The sequence below is a fragment of the Bos javanicus genome, chromosome 29 (assembly GCF_032452875.1).
Source record: "Bos javanicus breed banteng chromosome 29, ARS-OSU_banteng_1.0, whole genome shotgun sequence".
Classification (NCBI taxonomy): domain Eukaryota; kingdom Metazoa; phylum Chordata; class Mammalia; order Artiodactyla; family Bovidae; genus Bos; species Bos javanicus.
The window spans coordinates 38,257,935-38,271,288 of record NC_083896.1 but is presented as its reverse complement, the minus strand read 5'-3'; the positions used below and the strand labels follow the sequence as shown (position 1 = coordinate 38,271,288).

The 13,354-nt window shown below is 44.2% G+C and overlaps 1 protein-coding gene across 1 annotated transcript; it reads left to right on the top strand.

The window, feature by feature from the left end:
- Positions 1 to 3,754: 3,754 nt before the first annotated feature.
- On the top strand, positions 3,755 to 13,001 carry LOC133241850 (pregnancy-associated glycoprotein 1-like). Its single transcript, XM_061407768.1, is given in 10 exon segments — positions 3,755 to 3,807; positions 4,889 to 5,039; positions 6,022 to 6,139; positions 6,238 to 6,356; positions 7,549 to 7,739; positions 8,666 to 8,782; positions 10,456 to 10,499; positions 10,502 to 10,596; positions 10,684 to 10,782; positions 12,775 to 13,001. Coding segments are annotated over 10 exon segments (1,137 nt in total). The 3' UTR covers positions 12,925 to 13,001.
- The last annotated feature ends 353 nt before the right edge of the window (positions 13,002 to 13,354 follow it).

Sequence of the window (13,354 nt, the reverse complement as noted above, 5' to 3'; positions counted from 1 at the left end):
CCTAAAGACTCCACCAGAAAATTACTGGAACTAATCAATAAATATAGTAAAGTTGCAGGATATAAAATCAACACAAAGAAATCCCTTGCATTCCTATACATTAATAATGAGAAAATAGAAAGAGAAATTAAGGAAAAAATTCCATTCACCATTGCAACGAAAAGAATAAAATATTTAGGGCTATATCTACTTAAAGAAACAAAATACCTATATATAGAAAACAATAAAACACTGGTGAAAGAAATCAAAGAGGACACTAATAGATGGAGATATATACCGTGTTCGTGGATCAGAAGAATCAATAGAGTGAAAATGATTATACTACCCAAAGCAATCTATAGATTCAATGCAATCCCTATCAAGCTACCAACAGTATTTTTCACAGAACTAGAACAAATAATTTCACAGTTTGTATGGAAATACAAAAAACCTCAAATAGCCAAAGCAATCTTGAGAAAGAAGAATGGAACTGGAGGAATCAACCTGCCTGACTTCAGGCTCTACTACAAAGCCACAGTCATCAAGACAGTGTGGTACTGGCACAAAGACAGAAATATAGATCAATGTAACAAAATAGAAAGCCTAGAGATATATCCGCCCATCTATGGACACCTTATCTTTGACAAAGGAAGCAAGAATATACAATGGAGAAAAGACAATCTCTTTAACAAGTGGTGCTGGGGAAACTGGTCAACCACTTGTAAAAGAATGAAACTAGAACACTTTCTAACACCATACACAAAAATAAACTCAAAATGGACTAAAGATCTAAACGTAAGACCAGAAACAATAAAACTCCTAGAGGAGAACATAGGCAAAACACTCTCCAACATAAATCACAGCAGGATCCTCTATGACCCACCTCCAAGAATACTGGAAATAAAAGGAAAAATAAAAACGGGACCTAATCAAAATCAAAGTTTCTACACAACAAAGGAAACTATAAGCAAGGTGAAAAGACAGTCTTCAGAATGGGAGAAAATAATAGCAAATGAAGAAACTGACAAAGAACTATTCTCAAAAATATACAAGCAACTCCTGCAGCTCAATTCCAGAAAAAGAAACGGCCCAATCAAAACATGGGCCTAAGTACTAAATAGACATTTCTCCAAAGAAGACATACAGATGGCTAACAAACACATGAAAAGATGCTCAACATTATTCATTATCAGAGAAATGCAAATCAAAACCACAACGAGGTACCATTTCACACCAGTCAAAATGGCTGCTATCCAAAAGTCTACTAGCAATAAATGCTGGAGAGAGTGTGGAGAAAAGGGAACCCTCTTACACTGTTGGTGGGAATGCAAACTAATACAGCCATTATGGAATAGTGTGTAGATTCCTTAAAAAACTGGAAATAGAACTGCCTTATGATCCAGCAATCCCACTGCTGGGCATACACACTGAGGAAACCAGAACTGGAAGAGACACGTGTACCCCAATATTCATCGCAGCACTGTTTATAATGGCCAGGACATGGAAGCAACCTAGATGTCCATCAACAGATGAATGGATAAGAACGCTGTGGTACATATACACAATGAGGTATTACTCAGCCACTAAAAAGACTACATTTGACTCAGTCCTAATGAGGTGGATTAAACTGGAGCTTATTATACAGAGTGAAGTAAGCCAGAAAGAAAAACACCAATACAGTATACTAATGCATATATACGAAATTTAGAAAGATGGTAATTATAACCATTACCATGGGTGAGGGTGGGATGACTTGGGAGAATGGCACTGAAACATGTATAATATCATATATGAAACGAATCGCCAGTTGAGGGTGGATGCATGATACAGGATGCTTGGGACTGGTGCACTGGGATGACCCAGAGGGATGGTACAGGAAGGGAGGTGGAAGGGGGGTTCAGGACGGGGAACACAGGTACACCCATGGTGGATTCATGTTGATGTATGGAAAAACCAATACAATATTGTAAAGTAATTAGCCTCCAATTAAAATAAATAAAAATAAAAAATGAAAAGATCTTAACGTTGGGAAAGATTGAGGGCAGGAGGAGAAGGGGATGAGAGAGGATGAGATGGTTCAATAGCATCACCGACTCAATGGACATGAGTATGTGTGGACTCCAGGGGTTGGTGATGGACAGGGAGGCCATGCATGCTGCCATTCATGGGCTCATAAAGAGTTGGACACGACTGAGCAACTGAACTGAACTGAAGTTGTTGAATATACTTTCAAATTTTTTTCCTTTTTTTCTTTTGGTTTTCTTTGGTTTTGTTTTTGATGGGCAGTATTTTTGTTTTTCCTTAGAAGATATTCCACTCTGAATGTAGAGTCATAAGTCTGAATTTTAAAGCCTCTTAAGTAATGTGTTGTTATAGGTAGCTAGTCAACAACCTGATACAATTAGATTTATTAGTCTTTGTTCTCAATTTGTTCAATTCAGTTCAGTCCTTCAGTTGTATCCATCTCTTTGCAATGCCATAGGCTGCAGCATGCCAGGCTTCCCTATCCATTACCAACTCCCAAAGCTTGCTCATGCTCATATCCATCGACTTGGTGATGCCATCCAACCATCTCATCCTCTGTCTTCCGCTTCTCCTCCTCCCTTCAATCTTCCCTATATCAGGGTCTTTTCCAATCAGTCAGCATATTTGGTATGCATTCAGTCTCTTTTCAAATCAACTAATATGAATTAAATTCCTGTCTGTCCCCACTGCATTCCCAACTCTAGGCCAGAAACAAAAACCTGCAAACACTGAAGGATGATTCCAGCACATTGCTGTGGAGATTTTATTCCCACTGGTTTTTCTGGGAAAAAAAAACAATTAGTTTCTAACATTAAAAGCAGTACATTGTACATAAATATCCAAACTTCTGATTCTCTTGAAAACATGGCCAACTGGCCTGCTTTACAGAATGGGCGAAGTGGAGGAAAGGCTGCTCCCAGTGGTAAGGCCTGTGCTGCCCAGGGTTCAACATAGCCACCTAGTCCTAGAATCACATCTCCTGCCTCCTGGGGACATTAGTTTGTGAGAACTAAACTGCTGGCCCTCTTAAGATAAAGACTACTTTTGTCTTGATCAACTTTGACTTTGAAGCCTTTAACCCAGAACCTAGCACACAGGTCTTCCTTGTAGGTTTTTTGGATGCTATAAAATATCTTGTGGATGCATATGACATTTCTTCAAATACTAAAACCATGTAACTGGCATACTGCTCTGCCCTAAATCTTTGATGCAGACTGGCATCATAGGTGCCCCTGATGTCTGCCATTAGACCTACTACCTAAAGCCAGTTGTTGTCTCTGGGCTGCCCCTGAAGTCTTCACTTTGCCATTTGACAACTTATCCTCCTAGCAATCTCCTCTCCAACACAGACAGCAATGGACATCACATGAAGTGGCTAGGAAAATGACATGAAACCACGAATGTCGAGCATGGCCCCTAGTATCCATTTTCATGATGGTCTTAGCAGTTTTTTCTCCAAGTAGGCAAGGTTCTCCATCTTCCTAGATGTCCATGCAGATCAATTTGATTTTCCAGCCAAGCTTCAAGGAAGAGACTACAGTTCAATTCTCTGTATTCTGAGAAGCTTCAAAGTCCACTCGCCAAGGACACTGATGAAGGTAAAGATTTTATCGAGAACTTTGTGATTTTTTCCAGATCTTTTAGTGGCCTAAACGGGAAAACTAGGGTAGGTCAGAGCATATATAACTAGGGTCACCACTACATGCTAAAAACCCAAACTTCCCTGAGTACTTGGAGCCAGGAAAAAAACATGAAGTGGCTTGTGCTCCTCGGGCTGGTGACCTTCTCAGAGTGCATAGCCAAGTAAGTATGGGGACTGTAAGTCACATCATATTCCTTTCTCAGATTTTTGTTTTCATCTGATTATTTTTCCACCCATCAGGTTTAGAAGGGAATGGAATATTTCCCTAAGAGTCTTAAAGTTCAACACTTACTTATTGATAAGTAACTTGCTATAGGAACTGTGGATCCCAAGGTCTTGCTGTAGATTTCAGTTGCACAAATCTTGGGGTCCAGTCATGTCATGACCTATTCAAAATGCAACTCCTTGCAACTGTTCAGTGTACAGTCTACACAGATGTCAATGTGGTCCTGTGGAATAGCACTTTTCTACATTTTATTCAACATGTCCTCTTTTTTCCCTGTCTACTTCAGTGTGTATATGCCTATGTCTGCATCTCTGTATCACTGTCATTTATCTCTCCATATCTTTGGAAGTCACTGGAAGTGTATGTCTCTCTGTGTTATTTTCTTTTATTTTTCATTTGACTCTTCATTCCTTTTTCAGCCTCTGAGTTTCCCTTATTTGTTCCCTATATTTTGGATTCTTCTTTCAACTCTCTCTTCTCTTTCAACATGGAGAAATACACACTGTTTTATAAACAGTGTTTTATATCTGACAAGCAGTGTGACCACATCCAACTCAGAAACCTCTTGCATTTCAAATTGCTCCCTTGTAAAAGAGGATAAGAGTCCCCCTTCTAACTCCTTCCTTGAGGTTCTATGAGAAGGTTAGAGTGGATTGGCGACAGCAATGCTAATGGCTGTTATTGTTGAGACTTCCTATTTATTGGGTACCTTATATCCATCACATCACTTATCCCCAATATATGCGATTTGGAGGGTTTGTATTATTACATTCCACCATTTTACTGATGGGGAGACTGAGACACCACTTGGTCATATGGCTTACCCAAAAATGCAGAACAGAACCTGTATTCAAATCTATGTCTTTGCCATGGCATATGCATAAAATTCTGATAATAATGTGTCTCATAAAAATGATTAGAAAATACACAGAGCCATTAAAATGAAAGTTATACCTTAACACTGACAGATAATTGTAGCATCTTCTTTGTTTTCTTTGTCAAATGCTCAGTGAAAGAATACCTCTAACAAAAGTGAAGACCATTAGAAAAACCCTCAGTGGAAAAAACATGCTGAACAGTTTCCTGAAGGAACATGCTTACAGTCTGTCCCAGATTTCTTCTCGTGGCTCAAATCTAACTATTTACCCCCTGAGAAACATCAGGGGTGTATTTTGGGAGGATGGTGCTCCACAGCGCCCCCTGGTGCTCTAGCCTAGTACTAGGGCTCATCTGGAGGTGGCAGGTAGGAATGTTGGAGTTGGGGTTCCTGCAGGAGGCAGAAACCCTGGAAAACCGGGAGCCCAACCAGAGGATAAGGCACTCTCATCCTCAACTATTGGTCTTTGTGACTGGGCCCGGAAATTACCAGGTGGCAGGTAAACATCCATTTCTATGTCAAAGATGTGTCATTAGTTTAAGGGAGATTGTTCCTTCTGAACTTAGTGAGCCACTCAGTTACAGATGAAGAGTGAACCGTCACTGATCAAAAGGTAGAATCAACTGCAAAGCAACTGTGAAACCCCAGGTAGAGGAATTCAGTTTCCACAGATGCAAGAACGAAAACAGTAAAAAGTTACTGAACCTGTTTTCCATATATGGCCATAAGAATCACTGTGGGTACTGTTTTTAGATTAGAAAAAGGGCTTATTTTGCCTTAAAAATGTCTTCAAGAATGTCCATGCCAGCCTGAGAGATAGGCAAAGAATAAATATATGTCAAATGAAAGGGTCACCTATGTGGTGTTGATTGGATGTGGTCCGAGTTTAGAAGGAGTGGCTGGGGTTGATCCGGAAGGACCTCCTGGAGAAGCGGGTGCTAAGGCTGGGTTTGAAGAGACTACAGAGCTTCTCAAATGAAGGCACCAGGACTACCCGGGGTGCCCAGCGGTCCTGGACATGCAGTGATTATGCCTTTGGGCTTTCCATGCAGGAGGTACCACTTCAACGCCTGGTCATAGAGTGAATATCCTGCATACAATGTAGTACAGGAAAAATATATCAAATGCAGATACCTCTGTGACCAAAGTTTGTGAGCGGCACGGTGGTTAGAAAGTGATCTCCAGAGATATGTGACACCCAGAGGGAGGCATCAGTGTGGGAATAGAGGGTAGCCAGTTCTGCACTAACCCACTCCCTCCTTCTCCCTGTAGATGCTCTACGTGGGTGACATCACCATTGGAACACCCCCTCAGGAATTCCAGGTTGTCTTTGACACAGGCTCATCTGACTTGTTGGTGCCCTCCATCTATTGCAGCAGCCTAACCTGTTGTGAGTACAGACACCCTGTACCCAGACCATTCTTCACTGGCCCTGCCACCCTGTTTCCAACCTTGGCACCTGATGACATTCATCTCTTGTTTCTGCAGCTAAACAAGTTAAGTTCAAACATCATTAGTCTTCCACCTTCCAGTTTACCAATGACACCTTCAACATCTACTTCGGTTCTGGAAGGATGAGAAGAGTTGTTGCTCATCACACAGTCCGGGTAACAGTGTAACAAATGCTGAGTCAGGACTGGCTATGGAGTGGCCCCTGCTTGCAAAGTAGATGCAGGACTATCTGGCAGGACCCTTCCTAGCCTAACTCCCATAGATATTGGCCATCTTATTCACAGGATCATGTCTCTGGGGAGGCAGTGCGCATGGTGACACATGAGCAAACAGATTAACTATCCCAGAGAGTGGCCTGAGGTGTGGACTTGCAGTTCCTCTGCCCATGAGCAGTTCAAGATTCATTTTGCTGTGAGTGAGAAGAGGGGATAAAAGCACTCACTTTTATATTCACAGACTGTTCCAGGCACTTTCAGGTAATAACTGGTTTAATCCTGCAACAATCCCACACAGCAGTTACTCTGATTAGCTCATGAGACATATGAGGAAACTGAGGTACAGACAGCAAGTGCCTTGCTGAGGTCACACATTGATAAAAGGTGGAGTTAGGCTGGCTTTTCAGGGCTGAGGTTGCTGTAAAGCGTTTGGGGACAGGATAAAACTGATCTGGGGACCCTGGGAGCAGCCAAGGACTTCAGGTATCCAGAGTGGGAAACTGGAAGCCTGAGAAGTCAAGGGGTCTGATAAATGAGTTCTCACTCTAGACGACCCTTGAGAGTCTAATAAACATATGGCCTGCGTCCCCCAAAGTACTTGAGTAGTTCCCCTCTCTCTCTTTCTCTCTCATACACACTCACAGAAATACACACATATTCCCAAAAGGGAATTCCCCAGGCAGTAATTTCATAGAACCCTGCAAGCAAGATTGTGTTTTTGGCTTCTGTCTTCCTGTACAGATGCAGAATCCACAGTACATTACAGAGAATGCAGTCCATTCCTGTCATTAGGTCACAGTGATGGCAAAGAGCAGGCTATCTTGCTCTTGATCGTTTTGTCCATAAGGTGGCAACAATGGGACCTGGCCTGACTCTTGGTTGCCCCACTTGTACAAAGCCATGAGGCTTTGACTCACTCCGGTGGTGTTTTTCAGAGAGGCAGATGTTTTAAAATTCTCAGCCTCTCTCAAATAGAACCCAAATTCCCCTTCCACCTTGCTCTAACCATCTGTGGGCCACCAAAGACAGAGCCCAGCCTCAATTCTTCTCTGAGGATCTAATGGCAATGCACCCCAGCCCAGTCCTAGCCCCACTTCACATATCTGTAAGTGGGAACACTCCTCTCCTACAGATTGGGGACCTTGTAAGTACTGACCAGCTGTTTGGTCTAACCATTATGGAAACCTGGTTTGATATGCCTTTTGATGGTGTCTTGAGCTTGAACTATCCCAACATATCCTTCTCTGGAGCCATCCCCATCTTTGACAAGCTGAAGAATGAAGGTGCCATTTCTGAGCCTGTTTTTGCCTTCTGCTTGAGCAAGTATGTCTGAGATGGACAATCTCTTTCTCCAAATTACCTGTAATATGCTTTTAGTTGCAAGAAAATTAGAACATTTGATAAAGAGGTATCTTGAGAGATAATCTAACCCACCATAAATATGACCCCAGGGCCCTACCTGGCTTCACCCCTGGCATTTATAAATAAAATTTTATTGGAAGACAACCCCGATCCTGGGCTCAAAACCAGTAACTTGGTCTAGGGGGGGTGAGTGAGGAAGAAGGCTAATGGAAGGCAACAGGAAACAAGTTGAAGGAAAAGACATTAGGATTTTCTTATGAATTTTATCAGTAAAGAAGGAGAAGGATGGTGGATATCTTTCCTTCCTCATTAGCATTTATTTCACTTGGAGCCCAGGACCAGTTACCCAATTTGTATGAGCCAATGAAAACCAAAAGTGTGGGACACAAAAGTGTGGGACCCCTTGTTCAAGAAATATTAGGCATTTCAAGACAGAGAAACCAGAGGTGGGGTCCCTTCTGAGTGTGGGGTCGTTTGGACAGTAGATGTCATAGGCCAGTGGAGCCAACTCTGGGTGACCTGAACCCACACCCTTAGAACTCCCAGCCTTGATTTTCCTGAAAAATGACAAAGTGGACAAGGGGAAAGCCAAAAGCTTCAGCACCTGTCCTCTGAGGGTGTCTGAGCACTCCGGTTGCTGGAGTTCCAGGGGGTCTTCAGAAGACTTAGTGGAAGGAGCCCAGCCAAGTGATTCAGCTTCTAACCTCCTCTGTGCCACTCATTAGCCAGTAACCAACCTCAGTCTGGATCTCAATCACTCCTAGACTCGATTTCTGCATCTGTACATGGGGACCTTATTAGGGCCTTGATGGATGGACAAGAAGAGCTCTCAGACAGTGCTATTGCTACTGTTTTCCAAGGATCCCCCACCTCTCTTCTCTCTACAGATACAAGCGGGAGGGCAGTGTGGTGATGTTTGGTGGGGTGGACCACAGCTACTACAAGGGAGAGCTCAAGTGGGTACCACTGATCCACCTGGGCGAGTGGAGTGTACACTTGGACCAGTAAGCCTCTCCCTCAAAGGGTCAGCCCAAGTGATGGTCCCACTACTGTACATGAACACAGGCAGAAACACACAAATGCATTCTCAGACACACAGTCACACAGACATATACATCACCCACAACAACACAGACAAACACACAGACACATGGAAACACACAAGCAGACACATAAACATAGACAGAGACACATAAAAACATGCATAGCTAGTCAGAGACACACAAGCACACACAGAGACACATACAAACACATACAAACAAACACACAAGCACATAGATACACAAACAACCCATGGGTTCATAATCCCCAGGTATTCTGAACAAGGCTCAGACCAGGGTCCTAAAAGGGTCTAAAGAGGTCTGTGCAGCTAGGAGAGGGCTGCACACACCACCCTTTGAGGTGGGGAGCATGGTTAGAGGACTCTACAGTGTGGTGAACAGAGGATCAGGGAGAATTTCACCAGCCTGAACAGAGTTATGATAAGATGACCAAGTGTCGAGAGCTACCTAGGACATAGGAAGTTCTCAGTACAGATAAATGTCAGTTTAAAAACAGGGACAGTCCTGCGAAAATGGGGAAAACTAGTCTTCTTTGGGAGCAGCTACACAGCAGTGGAGGGAGTTTGGCTGCAGTCTTAAGATGTGAAAGCAACTAATAAAAAAAACACCCCACATTCTTGGGCACACAGTGGGACAGGGGCTATAACAGAGAATCAGGAAGGTGGGATCCAGGAGTGACCTGAGGACAAGAGGCATAACTGATAGGATTCTGTGTGATACCCTCAGACAAAAGGTGACCTATCCTTTGGAGTTTCTGCAGGCTAGTCATGTATTTCCTGGCCAGGGTCTCAGGGTCTGAGCTGGTTGTAGGAGCAGTGCTGGGAAACACCCTCTCCCAGAGGAGCCCCTCTATCCCTTTACTATGAAAATCTGCTGCGCCTGAGAATCTCCACCTTCACTCTGTGTGAGACCCGTTATTTGTTCCTCAGCAGATACAGCTCTCTGGATGTTTCTCATTGTTTTCTCAGTCTTCATTCACTCATTGAACAGACAAGCATTGGGCATCCACTGTGTGCCAGGCTCTTTAGGGAGGCAAGGAGAATAAAACTTGCCCTCACATCTAAGAAGGCAGATGTACATGAAGTGACCTGCCCACATAGTGCATTGTGACTTTGGTACATGCTAGACATGAGGAGGAGAAGGCAATGGCAACCCACTCCAGTACTCTTGTCCAGAAAATCCCAGGGATCGCAGAGCCTGGTGGGCTGCCTTCTATGAGGTCGCACAGAGTCGGACACGACTGAAGTGAGTTAGCAGCAGCAGCAGAGCAGACATGAGAAAGGGTCTACAGAGAGTGACCAAGATAGGAGACTGATAAACACTGGGGGAAAGACTTCCCGAAAACAATACAATTAAGGTGGAATCTGGAAGATGAGAAGAAATTTGCTTGTCAAAGGGGAGTGGAGTCTTCTAGGAAGGAAGTCCAGCTTGTGTCAAGGTGCAAAAGATCCTGGTGTATTCAAGTACTGCATTCGAGGATGTCAAGAAAGGTGCTGTGTCGAGAGCAAAGGAAAAGAGGGCAAGAGACGAAGGGCTGTTTAGGGACAGTTGGGAAGGGGGCAGCTCTGGGGAGACTCAGAGTGACCTTGACACCTGCTTTCTTCCATTGCTTTCAGCATCTCCATGAAAAGAAAGGTTATTGCTTGTTCTGGCGGCTGCAAGCCCTTGTGGGCACCGGGACATCACTGATCCTTGGCCCAAGAACAGTGGTCGATAACATACAGAAGCTCATGGGCACCACGCCACAGTGTGCCGAGGTGAAGGGTCATGCCCCAGGGTCACTCCTTGTCTCCACACAAAACAAGGATCTCCAGGGCCAACCTCTCATCCTCTCTCTCTAACAGTACTTTGTTTCATATTCTGCAGTCAATACCCTGCCCCCTATTATCTTCACCATCAACGGCATCAATTACCCAGTGCCAGCTCGAGGCTACATCCTCAAGGTGAGGGGACAATACTGAGGGTTGGTTCTCAAACTGGAGCTTGCAGGAACCCTTGGGCTGCTGCTGGAAGGAGGGCGCCCTCTGGAGGCCATGTCACACCATTGCATATGCTGCTGAGCCCTGTGGCTGGGCTAGTGCCTGCCAGAAAACCAATCACTTGAGAGTAAAGGGCCCTCTGGGACACTGATCTTCCTGAAATAAATGTGGAGACGCCACACCATGCTGGCATGGTGGGAGTCAGGGAGAGGGGAACACTAAGGTCCTCAGTCCTCAAAGAGCTGCAATTCAATCTGAACCTTTAGGTGCATGAACATGAAAGTCAGCTTTAGCAGCCCCTGAAATAGGCCATGTTACAAGGAGAATGGCTGGGGACAGTCCTGGTCTGATGTCCCAGTGTAAGTTAACAGTCTCCTTTCCCTTCTCAAAGTTTTCCTGGTTTGGATGATAAATTACATGGTCAGTCTAGTTCTCAGCTGCATCTTCCCCCTGCTGTGTCCAGGTGCCTCCTTTGTGAGTTGGGGTACCCGACCCCTCTGTGGGGAGATTGGATACTAAGGTGAATAAAGGGTACCCAGTGACTGCTCAGGCCTGGCACAGGGTGGAGGCTTCATGTCAGCTCCCTGCAAGAGTTCAGAGCAGGCTGATGGGCTCAAAGAAGGCTTTGAGGAAGAGAGGGAATTTCAGGAATTCTAAAACTGTAAACTCATGGAGCCATGTGGAGGGTTGTTTGGTTCTAGGCAAAACTGCACTGGATTCCATGCAAATGGCATCTCAAGGTGGTCTGCACTGGGGCACTGGGGACTTACTAGGGGTGATGAGGGCTACGGACTGACCCGTGGGGATGGGAACCAGAGTACATTAAACAACCAAGCCTGGAATGGCCAAAGAGGGTGAGTGTGGGCCGAAGGAGGCTTTGCAGAGTTCCTGAGTTAAGTCTTCAGGAACGTGTTGTGGGCACTGCTCTATTTAAGATGGATAACCAACAGTGAGTTACTGTGTAGCACAGGGAACTCCCCTCAGTTATATGACAGCCTGGATGGGAGGGGTATCTTAGGACCAGGATGCACGGAAACATATGGTTGAGTCCCTTTAGTGTCCACCTGAAACTCAGAGTATTGTTAGTCAGCTATACTCCAAAACAAAATAAAGTTTTTTAATAAAGTACAGATTGTGGGGATGCAGGAGGAGAACCGGCATTCTCTGCAGAGAACATGTATAATATCATATAAGAAACAAATTGCCAGTCCATGTTTGATACAGGATGCTTGAGGCTGGTGCACTGGGATGACCCAGAGGGATGGTATGGGGAGGGAGGTGGGAGGGGGTTCAGGATGGGGAACACGTGTATGCCCGTGGCGGATTCATGTTGATGTGTGGCAGAACCAATACAATATTGTAAAATAATTAGCCTCCAATTAAAATAAATAAATTTAAAAATAAATAAATGAAAGGAGGGGAGAAGGAGTAAGAAAATAAAAAAGAAATAAAATATTTGAACTAACATAAAAAATATCAAGGAGCAGGAGTCAGAAGAGAGGAAACAGGGAGTGAGCAGAACTATGGACACACTTGTTCTTTTCTAAAAAATTATATTGAAGTGTGGCTTATCTTCAGTGCTGCGTTAAGTTCTGCTGCACAGCAATGTGACTCAGTTATACACATAAAAATTATTTTTTCTTTTTTTCACTCTTTTTCATGTGGTTTGTCACTGAATATTGAATATAGTTCCTTACGCTCTACAGTAGGACTTTGTTGTTTTTCATTCCTCTGTTTCCCCAACTCCCAGTCCTCCCCTCCCCCACACCCTTCCTCATGGCAACCTCATGACTTGACCCTCTTTCTTTTGGATGAACTCTCATATCCCCTTCTGGTAAGAAAACCCCTTGATACTTACCAAAAGAGGGAAATAATGAGAAGTGTGCAGGGTATGGATATTGGAGGGAGTCACCGGTAACAGTGCATGCTGACTGGTGTGTCTCTGACTCCCCTCAGGATTCTAAAGACGAGGGCCATTCCCCCTTTCAAGAGAACAGAGCGAGTCCATCTACAGAGAACTAGATCCTGGGTGACATCTTCCTGAGGTGGTATTTCTCAGTCTTTGATCAAGGAAATGACAGGATTGGACTGGCACGTGCAGTGTAAATGCTTGGAGTGGTTCAGGAATCAGTAAGGCCGCTCCTAACACACACTCACTCACACTTTGATCACTACTTCCCAGGATGCTGGTGAACTGTATTTGGTGGTCTGCACACCCTATTCTCAGAAAAGAATAAAGGGTTTCACTCTTAATGGTGCTGAAACAAATGGGTGCCTCTGTTTGGGTCTGGGAGTGAAGGATCTAGAACAATGTCTGAATCAAAATTGAGAGAGGCCCTAATCCAACTGGCTTCAAGGAACAGGGAGACTCATTGAAATGATTCTGGGAGTCCAGGACACAAGAATCAGAGCAAATACAAAGATCTCAGTGACGGGACCCAAGAAATCAGAAGTCATCAACGCCCTCTCACCCTTGCTCTTTCCCTTCCCTCTTCCTTGATGGTCTTAGCCTGGCAACTTTCTTCCTTAAGGCTTC